This window comes from Cicer arietinum, chromosome 5 (assembly GCF_000331145.2).
Source record: "Cicer arietinum cultivar CDC Frontier isolate Library 1 chromosome 5, Cicar.CDCFrontier_v2.0, whole genome shotgun sequence".
In the NCBI taxonomy this organism is placed as follows: domain Eukaryota; kingdom Viridiplantae; phylum Streptophyta; class Magnoliopsida; order Fabales; family Fabaceae; genus Cicer; species Cicer arietinum.
In genome coordinates this window covers 16,888,527-16,907,507 of record NC_021164.2, presented here as the reverse complement: position 1 = coordinate 16,907,507, position 18,981 = coordinate 16,888,527, and the positions used below count along the sequence as shown (strand labels likewise).

The 18,981-nt window shown below is 33.5% G+C and overlaps 1 protein-coding gene across 2 annotated transcripts; it reads left to right on the top strand.

Annotated features, from left to right (window-relative positions):
- The first annotated feature begins 5,277 nt into the window (after window positions 1-5,277).
- LOC101493398 (beclin-1-like protein) lies at window positions 5,278-17,672 on the top strand. 2 transcript variants are annotated; one of them, XM_073369081.1, is made up of 6 exons: window positions 5,278-5,697; window positions 6,105-6,240; window positions 7,145-7,164; window positions 7,667-7,738; window positions 16,864-16,976; window positions 17,236-17,672. In XM_073369081.1, the coding sequence occupies exons 1-5, from the start codon at window positions 5,648-5,650 to the stop codon at window positions 16,952-16,954; spliced, it is 369 nt and encodes a 122-aa protein (XP_073225182.1). In that variant the 5' UTR covers window positions 5,278-5,647; the 3' UTR covers window positions 16,955-16,976; window positions 17,236-17,672. The 2 variants fall into 2 exon arrangements, with proteins under 2 accessions (XP_073225182.1, XP_073225183.1); XM_073369082.1 differs by lacking the exon at window positions 5,278-5,697 and adding an exon at window positions 5,718-5,875.
- The last annotated feature ends 1,309 nt before the right edge of the window (window positions 17,673-18,981 follow it).

The window sequence follows — 18,981 nt, the reverse complement described above, 5'->3', positions numbered from 1 at the left end:
CAACGAAATTTCTTTATATAGACAAATGGTATTAAACAACCCTAATTTACAGTAATACTAACGGGTCATAATACTTACAACCCATCTAATATAATATAATATTTACATTCTAATATAATATTTAACAAATAGTATTAGAAGAATATTGGTTTTCTTTTTTAAGATTAAAGATTATTGTTGCTTTCATCTTGTGTATGTTTTATTTATTGAAACAAGAATGATTGTAATGATTTATTCATGATGGAGAGGCAATGAATGTGTGTAGGGATGCAAGGGTCTTCCATTCATGGAGGAGTCGTTTGTGGTTGTATACAAGTCAGAATCTGCATCTGATGGAGGCGGGGGAAACTCATTGTCCCCAAGGGTTGATCCTGGTGGTCATTTGCCACCTCATAACTCTGGATTCAATTCAACTATTACTGTCCTGACTCGAGCATTTGAGATTGCCACAACAGACACCGGTTCGGTTACAAAAACCTGCAAGTTTGATTCAACTTAAATTTGAAAATATACTCATTTACTTATGTGGCAGCTTTTTGAGAATTTTTTTTGGAAAAAAAGCAGTTATTTCTTCAAATAAAAGTGTTTTGATTGATTTAGAGTCTAGTAGATCATAGTCTGCTTGTTTTCTGTACTAGATTCCAGGTTGAACAGCCTCTATGCTTGATAAACTTGATAAAGAGGTTGAAGATGTAAATAGGGACATTGAAGCATATGAAGCCTGTCTAAAACGCTTGGAGGGGGAGGCCAAAGATGTCCTCAGTGAAGCTGATTTTCTTAAGGAGAAATTGAAGGTGCTCATCAGGTTTACTGTTTAATGTGTGTATATTACTTTACTGATTCTTTAGGATTCAATTCAAACCATTAGTGGTATATTCGTAACCACTCAACAGTACTTACTTTGTTTGAATTTATGGGTGGTATGTGTTTTCTTAGTTCATACTATATTGGTAATTGGTTTGTTCTGAAATATAGTATTTGAAAGCACATTCCAAGTTTGAAGCATTTCAATTCAAATGTATTTTCCTTGGTTGTATGGAGAAGGGTTGACGTCACACTTACACCATATTTTAATCTATTTTGAACTGTTAGATATAAAAATTACATATGCTATTACAACAATTTAATAGACACTGGACAAAATTCACTTGGATACATGTCTATGTTATTTTGTGACTTGTAAAAGCTTTCAAATCATTCAAGAGTCATCACATACTTGATTTGGCAGCTGCATTTTCTCATAGAGTTATTTAAACATTAGTTTTGTTCTGTGTGACATCAATTCTCCCTTCACATTTTTAATCTCTCCTCTCATTTGATTCCCAAAGACGACTCCTCTTAAGAGTTATATTACATATGTATAATGGAAAGCCAGAAACTAAAATAATTTTTTTCCATATCTATGACAAAGAGTTGCTACTCTTTTCAATGCGTCCAATTAGAGATGTGTATGCTTGAAGTAATAATGATGTGCCCAAAGAGCTGCGTGGGCCAACCTCTGTTAGTTAGGCATTATTGTTTAAAGTTGTGGTGTTAGATAGCCCTCTATGGTAGCAGAGGTTGGATATAAATTGAGGTAGAAAATGTATACGAATTCAAACACCCGTTGGTTTAGAGTTATAGAGGGATATTCAACAGTATTATGCATTTTCTTTCTGTTATTCCCTAATTTGAGGTCCAGTTTTATCAAATTGGTTCACAACTGCTTTACATTTTAAAGTTATGGCTGTCATTGTTTGTCGTGGAGATTTGAAATTTTTATTTTATGAGAAATGTATTTATTTTATGAAATACTGGTTTGATTAACTTCATTTTGTTGAGTGTGCCATTATTTTTTCTCCCAAAGCCTAAATAATTATTTACAACATAAATATTCAAGATTGAAGAAGAAGAAAGAAAACTAGAAGCGGCAATTAGAGAAACAGAGAGACAAAATGCTGAAGTAAATGCTGAAATGAAGGAACTTGAGTTAAAATCAAGCCGCTTCAAAGATTTGGAGATAATGATATTATCTGCCGCTTCAATGAAGGAACTACTACTGTTCATATATTTATTGGAAATAATGATATTATTAGAAACTCAATATATACTTGAATAATGTCCTTTTCAAAATCCAATTATTAGATTTCTTTTAGAGGCTGATGATTTTTATTAACTGTTTTGCAAGAAATGTGCAATGTTTGATGGGGGCGTTTCCTATTTCAAAAGTGTACGATTTGTTCGGAAGTATACTTTCAAATGACTAAAAAATGATATCATATATATATTAAGAGATTTTCAAAGTTAATGACTATTGATTGATTGTAATTAGAAAATTTATTTTTGGTTTAAGTCGGATGAAAAAATAGAATAATATTAAATAGCTCATAAGAAATAGTGAGTAAAATGAGAACAACAGTATTCTGATAAATATATATATATATATATATATATATATATATATAACACTGATATAAATCAATTAAATTATAAATCAGTAACTAACTAACATATACACGATGCATATATTAAAATCGGTAGCCAATGCACGATGCATATACAATATATATATATATATAAACTTGCAAAAAAGAAAACAAGAGACATGATCTTGGTAATATTTTTTAAGAATTTGAGTGCAATTTTCAAATTGGCAACATCAACTGCTTTAATAGAGAATGAGTTGTAATTCTCTACAAGTACATGATTTACTTTGAAGTACATAATTTTTTTACTTGTAGAGAATAAAATGAATCAAGAAACTACGAAACCACTGATTAATCACGAAACCAAACTGAGGATAAAATGAATGATGTTTAATATCTTTTTTTTTGTAAAATGATATCATATAGTTCTTGAGTTTAATGATAGCATGTGTATAAATAATTTATGTTTAAATATAGTTATGGTCATATATGATTTTTCTTTTATTTAATATTTATTTTTATATTTTATTTATATTAAGTTTTGATTTTTTTATAAATGGCATATTTTAATTATTTTTGTTATTTTTTTATTAGTTTTTAAAACAATTGTATAACCGTTGTGATTAACTATTGAGATTAAATTTTGAGTCAATAATAGTCAAGTGTGCAATTTTAATAAAAATGAAGAATAAATACATTAAATTTTGATATATGTCTTTCAATGGAAAGAGTTTACATATTTTAAAGCATCTAAGAATTTTGCTATCAACAAGTCTATTATTGGATTAGATGAACTTTTTTTAAGAGTATATTATACTAAATACATATGGACAATTGTTAAAAGCGATTTCAACAATCTGGATTTTGTTATAATTTTTGTAGTGATTGTAAAATGATTAAAATATACCACTTATATAAGATGAAGAATTAAATAAATCATAATAAATTACCAAAATGAATATTAAGTAAAAGATAAATGATAAAAATTATATTTAAGCTATAATTTATGATGACAATCAACACAAACTATTGATTGTGTAATACTTATTTTAAGAGGGAAGATACAACTATGTGGTAAGTCGATAAAATCAATAATTTCTAATAAGTGTTGATGGAAATTTGGATTAAGCGGACTATGCATAGTTATTTATCTTATTTATTTTTCTATTTTTTTTCTTCTTGTTTGAGTCATTTAAAAATACTTACAAAATAAACATCAATGGTTTGATGTAGTAGTAGAAAGATATGTATTGAATTCGACAATGGATTTGATCACTGTTAATGCCATTTGAGGGAAACAAATGTAAATATGTAAATTTCTTTATACTATATTTATAAGTGTTAAATGAGTAATGGATTCCTTACTTTATACTTATCAAATGAATAATTAAATCCAAGTAAACTCAATTGGTTTTTTTTTTTTTTTTTTTTTTTTTTTTTTTTTTTTTTTTTTTTTTTTTTTTTTTTTTTTTTTTTTTTTTTTTTTTTTTTTTTTTTTTTTTTTTTTTTTTTTTTTTTTTTTCTGGAAAATTATATCATATAGTTCTTGGGTGTAATGATCTAGTAATGTGTATAAATAATTGTGCGCTTAAAATTAATTACGATAATTTATTATTTATCTTTTATTTAATATTTTATTATTTATAAATGGTGTATTTTAGTTATTTTCGTCGTTACTTTTTTAAACAATTATATAATTATTGTCATTAACTGTTAAGATCAAATTTTGAATCAATAATAAAATTAAGTGTGCAATCTTAAAAAAATGAATAAAAAATAAATTAAACTTTGAGAAATGTCCTCCAATGGAAAGAGTTTATATATTTTAAAATATTTTGTTTTTTTTCTTCTAGTGCAAGCCAATTATTGGATTAGATTAATTTTTTTAAAGAATATTATACTAGATACATATGAACAATTGTTTAAAGCGATTTCAACGAACTGTATGTTATTATAATAATATATGTTTGTACGTGTATGTGCGTGCATACGTGTACAATATATAATATAAAAATAAAAAACTTATAATAATATAATTGATCGGGTTCAAGTACTGAAGGCTACAAATTAATCATCTAAACTCGACCATTTAAAGTACCACCGTGATTTGTCAAAATCAGAGTAACCATTATTTTCTTTAAAATTCAATTCAAACCATTAGTGGTATATTTGTAACCATTACATATTTTATTTGAATTTATGGGTTGTTTGTGTTTTCTTAGTTCATACTATATTGGTAATTGGTTTGTTCTTAAATATAGTATTTGAAAACACATTCCAACTTCGAAGCATTTTAATTCAAATGTATTTTCGTTGGTTGTATGGAGAAGGGTTGACATCACACTTACACCATATTTTAATATTATTGTGAACTATTAGATATATAAATTACATATAATATTACATAAATAAATTGACATTGGACAAAACTCACTTGGGTACATGTCTATGTTATTTTGTGATTTGTAAAAGCTTCCAAATCATTCAAGAGCCATGACATACTTGATTTGGCAGCTGCATTTTGTCATGGAGTTATTTAAACATCATTTTTGTTCTGTGTGACATCAATTCTCCCTTCACATTTTTAATCTCTCATCTCATTTGATTCCCAAAGACGACTCCTCTTAAGAGTTATATTACATATGTATAATGGAAAAGCCAGAAACTAAAATAATTTTTTTTCCATATCTATGACAAAGAATTGCTACCCTTTTCAATGCCTCCAATTTGAGATGTGTATGTTTGAAGTAATCATGATGTGCCCAAACAGCTGTGTGGGCCAACCTCTGTTAGTTAGACATTATTGTTTAAAGTTCTGGTGTTAGATAGCCCTCTATGGTAGCAGAGGTTGGATATAAATAGAAGTAGAAAATGTACATGAATTCAAACACGCGTTGGTTTAGAGTTATAGAGGGATATTCAACAGTATTACGCATTTTCTTTCTGTTATTCCCTGATTTGAAGTCCAGTTTTATCAAATTGGTTCACAACTACTTTACATTTTAAAGTTATGGCTGACATTTTTTGTCGTGGAGATTTGAAGTTTTTATTTTATCAAAAATGTATTTATTTTATGAAATACTGGTTTGATTAACTTCTTTTTGTTGAGTGTGCCATTATATTTTCTCCCAAAGCCTAATTAATTATTTACAACATAAAAATTCAAGATTGAAGAAGAAGAAAGAAATCTAGAAGCGGCAATTAAAGAAACAGAGAGACAAAATGTTGAAGTAAATGCTGAAATGAAGGAACTTGAGTTAAAATCAAGTCGCTTCAAAGAATTGGAGGAGCGGTATATTTTTCACTCTACTTTAAAAATATTATATTTCACATAAAACAAACCATAGCTCAAGATACTAAGAAATCCCTAACCTCAATAAATTTTCTATGAACCTTTTTCGCCTTTATTCTTTGATGTGTACGGATGCTTGATTGCAATGATTGGTTTTACATGTGTAAATGTGTATCAGGTATTGACACGAGTTCAATAATTTTCAGTTTAAATTAATTTTGCATCAGATTTGTAAGTTTGTTTATTTGTTTATACCTTACCTTATTACATTGTATTGAGAATCTTGAGATGCTTTTGTTACTAAAACTTTAAGCGACTTGCATAAGTACATTTGTGTGCTGTCTAATTTTGGAAAAAAAGTGAATCTTCCAAGTCTGAGCTTTGTGCAAAAATATTTCAATCAACAGGAGGAGAGAGATGTCACAAGCACATTTAGAATTGTTAAAGAAAACAAATGTGCTCAATGACGCATTTCCGATTTCTGATGATGGAGAGTTTGGAACAATTAACAATTTTCGGCTTGGTAGACTTCCCAAAATTTCGGTAAGATGCCTAGTGTGTTGTATTTAGCGTTTCTAATGTTGTTTCAATGTGTTGTTATAGGGTTGGATTTTTTCCTTGGAAGTTGGAAGCTTATTCACTTAAAATAATTGCTAGCTTATGTGCAAATATTGTCTATAAGATTGCTGGTTTGAGTTACTTTCTCTGTAATTATTTCACTAATAACTCTGTTTCTTTCGTACATTGCTCAATTTTCAACTCTAGGTGCACTTGCATATGGGTATGTTAAATTTATTTTATGTGGTTATTTTGTTTAGTATCATATCAAATTAAGCCTTAAGGATAATTGCATGTTCAACAATTTCATTATTGCACCCGTGCCCATATACTCTTACATTAAGACATATTCACAAATATTTGGAAAGTATAGCTCTGGATGGTCATGACAACCCATAGGCTATATATAACAACTTATGCTATTTGAGATGTTTCAGTTGGATTATAGTTTAATATGATATCATTACTACGAAAAATAGTAGTATATTTTGCTTTCACTATCTAGAATATCTAGGTCTGAAGGTAATGTAATGGATGTTGATAAACATATATCACAAGTACTGCTTTTATTTTTAAAAATTATTTTCCAATGAAATATCAAATTTCTTTGGCTAATAAATTGTGTCTAATAGTGCGTTTTGAACAATTACTGTGGAATATGGATAACTAATTGGTGATATCTTCAGCTTCATGGTGTGTGCTCTAATGTTTTGTTATGTTCCTTCATAAAATAAATTGTTTTGTTGCATTTGTGTTTTTCCTTCTCTCATTTGGTGATTTGAATATGTAGTTATTATTTTTCATCCTGAAGAATTTTCTCTCCTGTAGTTTTCAATTTTACAAGTTTAAGATTTTTTTTATATGATGTTTACTATTTTCAATGTGCCAGTATTTCCGACCAAAGTTTCAGTATCCTTTTTTCATTATTGTTAATATGATATAATTTCTCTTATGTCTCGATGTAATGAGTTAATAATGAATTAAGGAAACCAGTTCAAAACAGAATTTTGCATCTGACGATGGGCATGCTAAATGCTCGAGATACCAAGTTATAATGATTGAAATCATCTGCTAATTATGCTAATTTTTCCTCAAGATTTTGCAAACGATAGATACCTTACGGTCAATGATTTTAAGATCGACACCCATTGTCCTCATAGGCAAACATATTTACTTGTTGAATTTTTTCAATCGCAGTGAATTTGGAATTATTGTTGTCTTTTTAGCTGAATTTTTTGTTAATAAGTTGTAGTACAAGATGGTATCTAATTGAGTTGAAATTTTACATCAAATGAAACTTTCAAGATTGTATTTGCATTTGCGTCAACATTTTCATTTTATTGTACACTACGTTTTACATATAATTTATTACGAATGAATTGTTACATTTCCTTAACTCATTACTTTTTAGATATCGAATAAAAATAATTCCCATGGGTAGCTACCCTTGTATCACAGACAACAACAACAATACTTATGAGCTGTAAGTATGCCTTATGATTCTACTTTTGTAGTTGTCTTTGTGATGTCTTGCTTTATTTGAAATATATGGTTCTAGTTGAGATAAATTGTTAAATATAATGCATGGAAAAAAAATAAGATGTACCAGTTGATCGGTTGATAGGATTGCTAGTCAAGCAAGGCTTCCTGTTAGGAAGGTGTATTAGAGAAGGAACTGAGCTTAATTTCTAGGTTGTTAGTTTTGTTAATTGCTGAGTTGTGTCAGCTGTAAATCCTAACTGATTAGTTAGGATGATTAGTATAAATAACGTAAGCTTAGTCTTCAGTAGGTAGGCAGTTAGAGAGTTAATTGATTGGAACTAAATTGCAGGGCAATTCAGTTGGCATATCTGTATCTGCTATTCTATTCATTTTTCTCAATTTCAATAATACATTCTTGGGAGAAACCATTTCAGTTTTCTCTCCTTCATCTGATCTTGAGTTTTCTTCAGATTTACATTATCAGGGGTAACAAAGGTATTAGAGCACCGATTTGGTGCCCTGATGTAGCTTCCTTCTACTGCGCATTGCATGAAGACAAGAAGTATGGCGAGAGATTCAAGTGATTGGGAGCAGGAGTGCGAGGAATGGCACACACGACTGGAGTTGGAAGAGGCGCGAGGCAAACATTCAGAAGATCAATTGGCTGCACTCGTGACTAAGATTGATTCCAACGATAATGGGACGATTCGCAGGGAAGAAGCAGAGACCAACGACGACAGTGGTAGATCCCTAGGTAACCCCGTTGAACGCGACCGATGGAGGAAGCTGGAGATCTTGATATTCTCTGGCGATGATGTGTACGATTGGACGCATCATTTGGAATGATACTTCGAGATGTGAAGCCTTCTTGAGGAGGAGAAGTTGTGTGCCACTTTGGTGGCCATGAAGGGTAGAGCACTGAGCTGGTATCATTGGTGGGCTAGGTGCAATCTTGAACCAACTTGGGACGAGTTCAAGCTGGCGATGGTTCGCAGGTTTCAACCTTCAATGGTATAAAATCCTTTTGAGTTGTTGCTAGCACTCAAATAAACAGAGACACTGGTGGAATTTATGGAGGAGTTTGAGGAATATGTTGGAGCTTTGAAGGCCATTGATCAAGAATTTGCACAAGGAATTTTCATGAATGGCTTGAAAGAGGAAATTCAAGTGGAGGTAAAACCTTACGAAGTAAAGTCTCTTTCTGATTTAATTCAAAAGACTATTATGATTGAGGAGAAGAATTTGGTTTGGACTAAGAAAGGAACCAACACTTTCACTAAGCCAACCACTATTTCTAAGGCTAGTTCTTACAATAAGAATGTGACTGTGGACACTAAGCCTTGGTTGGATAAGAAAACTGAGGGTGGTACCTCTGCTACTAATCTGGTGAGTGTTCAGGCTGGGGAAGGGAATAAAACCAGGGGTGGTGATTTCAAACGTTTTTCCAGGGCTGAGATGAGAGACAAAAGGGAGAAGGGACTTTGTTTCAGATGTGATGAGCCCTATCATAGAGAACATAAATGCAAGAATAAGCAGTTTCGTATGATTATTTTAGAAGAAGATGAGGAGGAGGACATTGATGTTGAGTTTCATGAGGTAGAAACTTCAATTCTCTGCAATTGTCTCTTTGTTCAATGGCTGGACTGACTTCTACAAATTCTTGGACAATACAAGGGGTCGTTGAAAACAATTCGGTTTTGGTACTCATAGATTGTGAAGCTTCTCATAGCTTGATTTCTCTTGATGTAGTTCAGAAGCTAAGCTTGATGCTGTAAGATACTTCTTCTTGCATTGTGGAAGTGGGGGATGGTCATAGGGTGAAATGTAAGGGAAAGTGTCCCAAGTTGAGTTTGCATTTTCAAGGAATGGAGATTAGGCAAGACTTTTATTTGTTCTCCCTGCAAGGGGTGAATATGGTGTTGGGTTTGGACTGGCTCTCTTGTTTGGGAAAGGTCAAAACCAACTTTGGCAAGCTGGAGCTTACCTTGTCTAGAGATGACAAGTTGATTACTTTGGTTGGTGATTTTTCCTTAACTAAGACTGAATTGTCTTATGGAACCTTCATGCAAATTTTGAAGGAAGTAGGGGAAGGCTTGTTAATTTAGTACGATTCTATAGAGCATAAACCTGGAGAGGTTTCAGTCATAGCTGAAGCTGTTTTAGAGGTTCTTCAGCAGTATTCTGAGGTTTTTGAGGATCTTCAAGGTCTTCCACCCCAAAGGAGGTTAGATCATATAATTCATTTGAAGGAGGGGGCTGAGATACCTAATCTTACGAACTTATAAGTATCCATACTATAAAAAAAAAGGATATAGAGCGGTTGGTTTTAGAAATGCTTGAGGCTGACATTGTAAGACCAAGCATTAGCCCTTACTCTAGTCCCATCATCTTGGTCAAGAAGAAAGACGGGGGGTGGCGTTTTTGCGTGGATTATAGGGCTCTCAACAAAATTACTATCCCTAAATAATTCCCCATCCCTATCATTGAAGAGTTGCTTGATGAACTTGATGAAGCAATAATATTCACTAAGCTTGATTTAAAATCAGGCTATCGTCAAGTTTGAATGGAGGAAAATGATATAGAGAAGACGACTTTTCAAACTCATGAGGGGAATTATGAGTTTTTGGTGATGCCTTTCGTTCTCACCAATGCTCCTTCCATATTCCAAGCCCTCATGAATGAGGTTTTAAAGCCTTTCCTCTGGAGATTTGTCCTGGTCTTTTTGATGACATTTTGGTGTAGAGCAAGGATATATCAGCTCATCTTGTTCATGTCCACCAAGTCTTGGCAGTGCTGATGCATAATGGGTTGAAGGAAAATAAGAAAAAATGTAGCTTTGGATAGTCTAGTCTTGAGTGCTTGGGACATGTGATTTCTGGAGAAAGGGTGGCAACTTGTCCTTCCAAGACTGCAGTCATGACTTCTTGGCCTATTCCTATGGATGGGAAGGGTCTTAGAGGTTTCCTTGGAATAATAGGGTATTATAGACGTTTTGTCTAAGGTTATGGTAAATTAGCCTAACGCTTAACTGAACTTTTGAAGAAAGACAAGTTTTGTTGGACTAAGGAAGCTACATCCGCGTTTCAGGTCTTGAAAAAAACCATGGTTTATCTTCCCTTATTGGTTGTACCTGATTTCACTAAGGCCTTTGTAGTCGAAACCGATGCTTCTAGTAAGGGGTTGGGGGTTGTTTTGATGCAGGAGGGTAAACTTCTTGCCTTTTAGAGTCAAGGCTTATCTTTGAGAGCTCAAAAAAGGTCTGTTTATGAAAGGAGCTTATGGCTTTGATTCAGGTTGTGACCAAATGGAGAAACTACCTTTTGGGCAACCATTTCATTGTGAGGACTGACCAAATGAGCCTTAAGTTCTTGACTGATCAATGAATGGGTTGTTAAGCTCATTTGTTTGGATTTTGAAATCCAATACAAGCCAAGAAAGGAGAATACTACAGCAGATAGTTTGTCTAAGAGAGATATGTATGCTGCCTCTCAGTTCTACATGTGGAATATGATGATTCTTGGGATAAGAAATTGCAACAAGATCCTAAATTGCAGCAATTGGTGCATGACTTAATTGTCTATCTGATATAATTGGTGCATGACTTAATTGCCTAAGACTAGTGAAAGGCCCAAATCTGCAGTGTGGAGAACGTTGTCCGCAAAGGTAAAAAAGAGAATAAGCAGTCTATTAATGACAGGGTAGAGAAACTTTCTGAATTCTAGGGATTTCAGTTACACATAGGGGAATAAATTAAGGAGGGTAGTGGAGTATTGCTCATGAATAATTATTATTATCATTGAATTAGGAGATACTCTTTTCTCTGGAGAAGCTTTGCTCTGGGCTATACGTTGTATTATAATTTTCCATTCTTCTATAAATCAATAAATTCCCATTTCATCATATCAATTTACTGTTCATAGATTCCTATTTTTCTGTGATTTTATCATTCGTCCGATCTGCCGGATCTTTGAGATGTACTAGTGATTTTTTGTATGTTGTACATACCACCGAAGCTATCAGATCGAATTGAAGCAGTTGAAGCAAGATTCTCATCGGTGGAAGACTTTGTTCGCCAGGAGTTGAGGGAATTTCGCGAAACTATGATGAGCGAGTTCACGGGGTTGCTAGAGCAACGACCAATTGGAATGAGAGGACAATATGCATATTCTGAGGACTTAGTAACAGAGTATAAGATGGCAGTGAAGGAAGTTGAGTTACCATCATTTGATGGTGACGATCCAGTAGCCTTGATCACGCAAGCTGAAACATATTTTGAAGTTCAAGGGACGTCAGAGGAGGTGAAGGTCAGATTGGCAAAGCTAAGGATGGAGGGAGCAACAATTCTTTGGTTTAATTTGTTGCGTGAGATAGAGGACGATTTGAATTGGGTGAAGTTGAAACGAGCGTTAATTGAAAGGAATGGTGGAAGATAAAGTGATAACCTGTTTGAAGAGACGAAAAATTTGCAACAAACGGGAACAATTGATGAACACATTACCACTTTCGAATATGTTTCGTCACAAGTAGCAAGACTACCGGAGGAGCAGTACCTTGGGTACTTCATGGGAGGACTCAAGAACTACATTTGCTTGAAGGTGCGTACGTTGAATCCACAAACGAGAATGCAAGCGATGAAGATTGCTCGTGATGTTGAATCAGAATTACGTGGGTCTCTGATTTCAATAAGTGGTAGTGTGGGTGAGCTTCGCAGTTGGAAAGGGTGTGGGCTAAGTGGATGAGGGCCCAACAAAAAGAAAGGATCTGGATGTCATTATAACCCGGGTTCAACCTGATAGGGAAGTGGGTTTAATAATAACTTAACTGGGCCAGTGCACAGCAAAACGGGTTCGACTCAATCTGCCTCAAATGCAAACTCGATCATTTCTCATAATACAACGAGAGCTGGAAACGATGGTGAGAAGAGTCAACGGTGAGCGCAACTGTGGCCTTAAGCATCTACCGTATTTAGAACTGATGGAGCGGCGAACACGACAGTTGTGTTTTTGTTGTGGGGAAAAAATTCCATCCTCTTCACCAGTGTGCTGAAAAGCAGCTCCGATTTGTGATTTTGGGAGACGACAAGACGATTAACGAAGAAGGTGAGGTGATTGCCATAGAAGCGATGGAGGATGAGGATGAAGTTCTTGATTGTAATTCCATGGGATTGTTTGATATGATTGAAGCAAAGAAAAAATTAGATAATACGCCTCCAACCACTTCGCGCCTCAAGGGAAGTCTAAAAGGGGTTTCCATCGTGGTTTTAATCGATAGTGGTGCCAGTCACAATTTTGATTCACTCCATGTTGCTATTGTATTGGGGTTAACAATGGAACAAGGAAGATCGATGGGAGTATGGTTGGGAGACGGCCACCATGTGTCCACTAGGGGGAGGTGTAGAAAATTGCAAGTACAATTAGATGATTTCATCACTAATGTTGATGCTTTTGTTTTGGAATTGTGTGATTTGGATATGATTTTGGAGGTGGCTTGGTTGCAAAGATTTGGGAAGGTGACCTTTGATTGGGAGAAAATGACCATCGATTTTCAATGGGAAAGAAAAACGGTGGAACTACATGGTCAGTTCTTTACCACAAAAGACTTGGATAACTCTAAGGCACTTCAAGCACAAACTCAAACACTGTATAGTTTGTTGGAAGAAGAATTGGGTCAGACTTCAAATGAAGAATTACAGGAGCTAACTCAAGACCAACAACAAGAGCTTCAAGACTTGTTGGAGAATTTTAAGGGAGTTTTTGAAGAGAATACAAGGCTGCCTCCTGAACGAGATATAACTGATGAAACTTAATTGAAGAAAGATGAAGGTCCTGTGACTGTTAGGCCATATCGTTATCCTCACCACCATAAGGAAGAGATCAAAAAACAAGTTCAGAGCATGCTTACCCAAGGTATAATTCGAAACAGCTCTAGCGCATTTTCTAGGCTTGTCATTTTAGTTAAAAAGAAAGAGGGGTCATGGAGGATGTGTGTTGATTATAGAGAATTGAATAAATTTACAGTTCCAGATAAATATCCAATTGCTGTAGTTGACGAATTATTGGATGAACTACATGGAACAAAATATTTCTCAAAACTTGATTTGAATTCCGGTTATCACCAAATAAGGTTGAAAGAAGGGGATGTGCATAAGACGACATTTCAAACTCATGAAGGGCTTTATGAGTTTCTAATGATGCCGTTTGGATTGACGAATGCACCAGCCATTTTCCAATCCACCATGAATCAAATTTTCAAGCCACAACTCTGTAAGTTTGTCTTGATATTTTTTAATGATATCCTAGTATATATTAAGGGTTCGGAAGAACACTTAGCACATTTATATTAAATGATGGAGATTTTACAATACCACTGCTTTGTCGTTAATAAAAAAAAAAATGTAATTTTGCTAGTAGGAAAACGGAATATTTGGGTCACGTAATATCGGAACAGGGTGCGGCTGTGGATCCATCTAAGACTAATAGCATTTTGGAGTGGCCAATCCCTCATAATGTCAAAGGAGTGAGGGGATTTTTGGGGCTGACTGGTTATCACCGAAAATTCATTGTTGGCTATGGAAAGATAGCTAAACCATTTACAAAACTAGCAAAGAAGGAAGGATTTCATTGGGGAACAGAAGAGTTGGAGGACTTTGAGAGTCTTAAAAGGGTTATGGTGCAAGCCCCAGTTTTAACACTACCAGATTTTTCACAACCTTTTGAGATTGAATGTGATGTATTTAGAAGAAAACCACCCATTGTGGTTAGATACTTATAGGGAGAAACGAAAGTAGAAGTGGTAGCAACTGAATTGGTTGATTGTGATGAGGCCTTACGTCAACTTAAGTATTATTTGAACAGGGCACAAGAACAGATGAAGAGGTATGCAGACAAGAAAAGAAACACATATTCATTTGAAGTGGGTGAATGGGTACTTTTGAAACTCCAGCCCCATAGACAACAGGCACCGACTAGAAGGATTAATCAGAAACTGGCTCCACGGTACTTTGGACCATTTCCGATCCTAAAGAAAATAAGGGCATTATCCTACCAGTTGAAGTTGCTTGAAGGAAGTAGAGTGAATGCAGTGTTTCATATTTCACAACTCAAGAAAGCTATTGGAGACTATAATGTTGAACCTCTACTACCCGACGGGTTAGAAATGGAAGTAGAAGAAGGGAAAGAACCAGAAGAATTGCTGGCTGCAAAATCAGTGATGAAAGAAGGACAACTGGTGCATTGGAAAGGAAGAGTTGTAGAAGATATAACTTGGGAGGATGAATTATTACTAAAAAGTCAATTTCCATCTCTCAGCCTTGAGGACAAGGCTGCAGTTCCTGATGGTGGTAATGATAGAATTATTGGGCCTAAGACTTGTAAAAGGCCCAAATCTGCAGTGTGGAGAACGTATGTCTGCAAGGGTAAAAAAGAGAATAAGCAGTCTATTAATGACAGGGCAGGGAAACTATCTGAATTCTAGGGATTTCAGTTACACATAGGGGAATAAATTAAGGAGGGTAGTGGAGTATTGCTCATGAATAATTATTATTATCATTGAATTAGGATATACTATTTTCTCTGGAGGAGCTTTGCTCTGGGCTATACGCTGTATCATAATTTTCCCATCTTCAATAAATCAATAAATTCCCATTCCATCATATCAATTTACTGTTCATAGATTCATATTTTTATGTGATTTTATCACTCTCCTACTTCTCATTCTGGTTATGAGTTCCAGAAGGGAAGACTTTTGTATAAAGCTAAATTGGTGCTGCCTAAGAGTTCTAACAAAATACCACTTATCTTGGCTGAATGGCATGATTCTCCTTGTGAAGGGCATTCAGGATTGTTCATAACTTTTAAAAGGTTCTCTAGCTTCTTGTCTTGGAAAGGCATGATGAGAGATATCAAGAAGTTTATTGAAGAGTGTGATGTACGTCAAAGGAACAAGTACTCCACTTTATCTCGGCTGGTCTACTTCAAACGTTGCCTGCTTGCCAAGTGTGACAGGATATTTCTATGGATTTTGTTGGTGGCCTTCCACGAGTTAGAGACAAAGATACAATCTTTGTAGTCATTGATAGACCTACATAGTATGCTCATTGATAGCAACCTTGTTTGTGAAGGAAGTTGTTAAGCTTCATGGATTTCCTTCTACAATTGTATCGGATAGAGATGCAGTTTTTCTCAGCAGTTTTTGGAGGGAGATGTTCAAATTGGTTGGAACTAGTCTTAAGCATAGCACTTCTTATCAACCTCAAATGGATGGTCAAACTGAAGTTGCTAGTCGATGCTTAGAGACCTATCTTAGATGCTTTGCTGGCCCTAAGCCCAATACTTGGTTGCATTTCGCTGAGTTCTGGTTTAACAGGAACAACAATATCTTTGCTAGGATGACACCTTTTAAAGCTTTATATGGAAGAGACCCTCCATTGTTGATTATGAGCTGCACCATTCCATCAAAGTTTGATGATGTCAATCTGTTGGCCTAGCAATAGGATGATTTACTTGCTGATTTGCGACATAATTTGTTGAAATCTCAAGATCAGATGTGAGCACAAGCAAATAAGCACCAACGGTTGGTGAATTTTGATGTTGGGGAATGGGTTTTCTCAAAACATCAGCCTTTCAAATTGAAGTCCTTGGCTGATAGACGATATGCTAAATTGGCTCCTAAGTATTATAGTCATTTTCAGATTCTAAGCCATATAGGGGAAGTGGCTTACAAGTTAGATCTGCCTCTTGAAACTAAAGTTCATCGGGTGTTTCATGTTTCATTGCTTAAGAAGGCTTTGAAACCGTAGCATTCACCTCAGACCTTGCCACCAATGTTGAATGAGGAGCTTGAATTGGCTGTACAGCCAGAAGATATACTACAATGGAGGACTGATGTTGGAGGCAATATGGAGATTTTGGTGAAATGGGCTCATTTGCCATCCTATGATAACTCTTGTTGTTTTGATAATATTTTGGGTCGTGCCTTTGTCCCTTGCTTGGGTTCTGTATGCATGTGGTGATGTGTTTGGTCATCTGAGTCATACTAATATAAAACAAAATGATACAACATACTTGTTGCCTTTAAAATTGTACTTAAACGTCTACCTTTCCATTATTTAATGGCTATGTTTTGCAGGTTCGGTCCAACAATGACTTTGTTTTTAGCATGCCACAAGGATTTTCTAGAATTTGCCAATTCTAAGGATCAAGAGAATAACATACCATAATATGCAAATCATTTGTCAAACGGTAAGGCCTATTTGGATTGAATGCTTTGATCTTATTTATTGACATAACATAAGTACTCGTGAGACTATTAGAGAGACATAAAACTTATATGAAAATAATTTTACTTTATTATATGTTTTGATAGAGAAATATACATAAACACTTACATAATAAACATTGAATTAAGCTGTTTATCCAAACATGTTCTATGTTTATGTCTATCACTACCACATGTTAGTTTATAGCATTGGGAATGACAAATATTTGTGCTGGTTTGTAGAATTGAGAACGACAAAGTGGAAAACTATTCCATCACCCAAAGTTTCAATCAGCAAGAAAATTGGACAAAAGCACTTAAGTACACACTTTGCAATTTGAAATGGGCTCTCTATTGGTTTGTTGGGAATACAAATTTCCAACCTCTTTCAGCAATGGTATCTTCACATGCTGAAGTTCCAGCTGTATTGAAGCCAAATCAGAATCCAGAAACCGAACATAATATATTCTAGGATTTAAGTAGCATACAAATGTGTACATAAAAATAACTATTTAGTCATGTTTAGTTGGATTATTACGATTCTTGTGAGCAGTACTAGTACTCAATACTAATAGCATATGTGCTCTTTTGTTAATTGATTTTGCAACTTTTACTGTAGTTTAATTGTCAAGATACATTACCGTTGTTCATATATTTATTGGAAATAATGATATTATCGGAAGCTCAGTATATACTTGAATAATGTTCTTTTCAAAATCCAAGTCTTAGATTTCTTTTAGAGGCTGATGATTTTCATTAACTGTTTTGCAAGAAATGTGCCATGTTTGATGGGGAGTTTCCTATTTCAAAAGTGTATGATTTGTTCAGAAGTATTCTTTCAAATGACTAAAAAATGATATCATATATATATATATATATATTAAAAGATTTTCAAAGTTAATGACTATTGATTGATTGTAATTAGAAAATTTATTTTTGGTTTAAGTCGGATGAAAAAATAGAATAATATTAAATAGCTTCTAAGAACTAGTGAGTAAAGTGAAAACAATTATATATTTATTGTCATTAACTGTTATATAATTATATAATTGTTGTCATTAATTGTTAAATAGTTTCGTCGTTATTTTTTTAAACAATTATATAATTACTGTCATTAACTGTTAAGATCAAATTTTGAATCAATAGTAAAATTAAGTGTGCAATCTTAAGAAAAATGAATAGAAAATAAATTAAATTCTGATAAATGTCCTCCAATGGAAAGAGTTTACATATTTAAATTTTTTTTTTCTAGTGCAAGCCAATTATTAGATTAAATTAATTTTTTTTAAAGAAAATTATACTAGATACATATGAACAATTGTTTAAAGTGATTTCAACGAATTGAATGTTATTATAATAATATATGTGCGTGCGTGTATGTGCGTGCGTGTGTATAATATATAATATAAAAATAAAAAACTTATAATAATATAATTATTCAGGTTCGGGTACTGATGGGTACAAATTAATCATCTAAACTCGATCATTTAAATTCTTAATTTTCACATGTCTAACCCATCAACCAGCACGAGCCTGATCGCGTGGTTAAATTTTCTCTTGCGTCGGTATACGTTTTCCAGACCTACTACTAAGGCTAAATCATTGAGAAGGTGATGCATAAAAAACTTTTGTCTTCCAAAATTATGGTTGGATATACTAAAATTAAGGATTTGGACAACAATTCAATAATGTTGTCCACACCTACTTGTTCAGGGATTTTATTTTCTTGAGAATGATATAAGAAGCATTTTCCCATCCACAACAAAACCAATTGCTATTATCTGGTGGAAAATCATTCGAAAAAAATTAAGCAATAGGCAAAACATATTTTCAAAAAAAGGAGAGATTTTGATAACTCGACGCAGATGAAATATTATCATTTTGTAAGTTCCATATGTCCAATAATAATAATAATAATAATAATAATAATAATAATAATAATAATAATAATAATAATAATAATAATAATAATAATAATAATAATAATAA